This window comes from Trypanosoma cruzi, genomic scaffold (genome assembly GCF_000209065.1).
Source record: "Trypanosoma cruzi strain CL Brener 1047053516599 genomic scaffold, whole genome shotgun sequence".
Lineage (NCBI taxonomy): Eukaryota > Euglenozoa > Kinetoplastea > Trypanosomatida > Trypanosomatidae > Trypanosoma > Trypanosoma cruzi.
Window position 1 is genome coordinate 42,855 of NW_001849303.1, and position 1,397 is coordinate 44,251.

Consider the following 1,397-nt stretch of genomic DNA (forward strand, 5'->3'; position numbering starts at 1 on the left):
CCATTCAAACCGATGCCATTGCGTGTGCATACCTTAATGGATGGGAACTCCATGACGTCGTCATTGGCGGTGGAGTAATCTGCAATGTCATTTATAATTGTGCTCTCTGCTCTAGAGCGAATGCTTAATCGCGGACTTTCGTGGCGGGTCGTGCTAGCTGAATCTGTAATGGGTGAGGGTGGAGGCACTCCATACGGGTTGTGCCGCCATGACGCGGACGACAGGACGCATTCCGTCGGGGAGGTGGAATGATTCATCGATGCCCCCTCCGCGGTGGTACGCCGTGTCCGGTGCACATTCTGCGCCACCGCCGCCGCCGCCGGCACGCTCTTGCCGAGTTCTCGAACGTCACTTACGCTGCTGGTTTGCCGGGTTAAGGACTTCGCCCCGATCCCCGGCGACTTGAGGCCCGCCGAGTCCACATGCTTCTCCAAGGCGGCCTTTTGACGGCTCAAAAAGGACTTCGATGCGAGCCGGGAGTTCCCCGCTGAACCCACCAACTCTGCCACTCTTGCGGGGGGTGTTGGCGCCGAGGCCGCCGCCGCCTGCCCCTCCTCGCCCTCTCCTTTTGGTGACACCTTCTGTGTCCTGGCCGCCCTCATCACCGCGCCTGAAGACATCTCTCCCCTGCCGCCACCCCCAACCCGACCCGTCCGACGCACACACACAGACACACACAGACAGACAGACAGACAGACTGAGAGACTGGCAGACTGAATGGCAAGAAGCTCCACTGACGTGCCGAATTCTCAAAGCTCAACTCAACTCAAACAAAAACAAACGTTGAAAAAGTCGCGACTGTAAAAGCCCCGCGTACTTCCAACTGTCCGTCAGTAGCAACACTCCTCCGTTCCACACACAAACAAACAAGAAAAAAAAAAAGAAAAAAAAGAGCCCAAGCAAAACCACACACAAGAGAAAGAAAGAAAGAGAAGCGCAGAATAAAAATAAAATAAAATAAATATGTTTTTTATTTTATTTTTATTTTTATAGCGTCTGCTTGTGTGTGTATATGTGCTTGTGTTTATGTAATGTATACGGGTGATGTATTCAAATGTATCACTAAATATTGCAGACAATCCCAATTAGATGCCTATTTGTTGATGTTGGTGTTGTGTGTGTGTGTGTGTATCACAATCTTTTTTTTTTTTTTTCCCCTGATAAGTATATGTCTTTATTTTTCTTTTTTTTTTTTTATTTCTTCTTCTTCTTTGTGTATGTGTGTTCTTCTTTTTGTTGTATATATATTTATATATACAAATAAATATAAATTATATATTATATGTAATACAGATAAAGTGTATGTATAGTCTTTTTCTTTCCCCCACCCCACCCCTCTCCAAATCTGCTGGATGCAGTTGCTGCTCCGGCCACTTCTCCCTCTTTTCTATTATTTT

The 1,397-nt window shown here is 47.3% G+C and overlaps 1 protein-coding gene across 1 annotated transcript, besides 6 other annotated features; it reads right to left on the reverse strand.

Annotated features, from left to right (window-relative positions):
- Window positions 1-620, reverse strand: Tc00.1047053463297.10 (uncharacterized protein; the record flags this gene model as incomplete). The annotated part of the gene is made up of 1 exon (XM_797205.1): window positions 1-620. A coding segment is annotated over one exon (620 nt), but the record flags the coding sequence as incomplete, so codon positions are not given.
- Window positions 1-1,397: a sequence feature (heterozygous, Esmeraldo-like haplotype).
- Window positions 673-714: a microsatellite.
- Window positions 861-962: a sequence feature (A-rich).
- Window positions 967-992: a sequence feature (AT_rich).
- Window positions 1,174-1,213: a sequence feature (T-rich).
- Window positions 1,238-1,309: a microsatellite.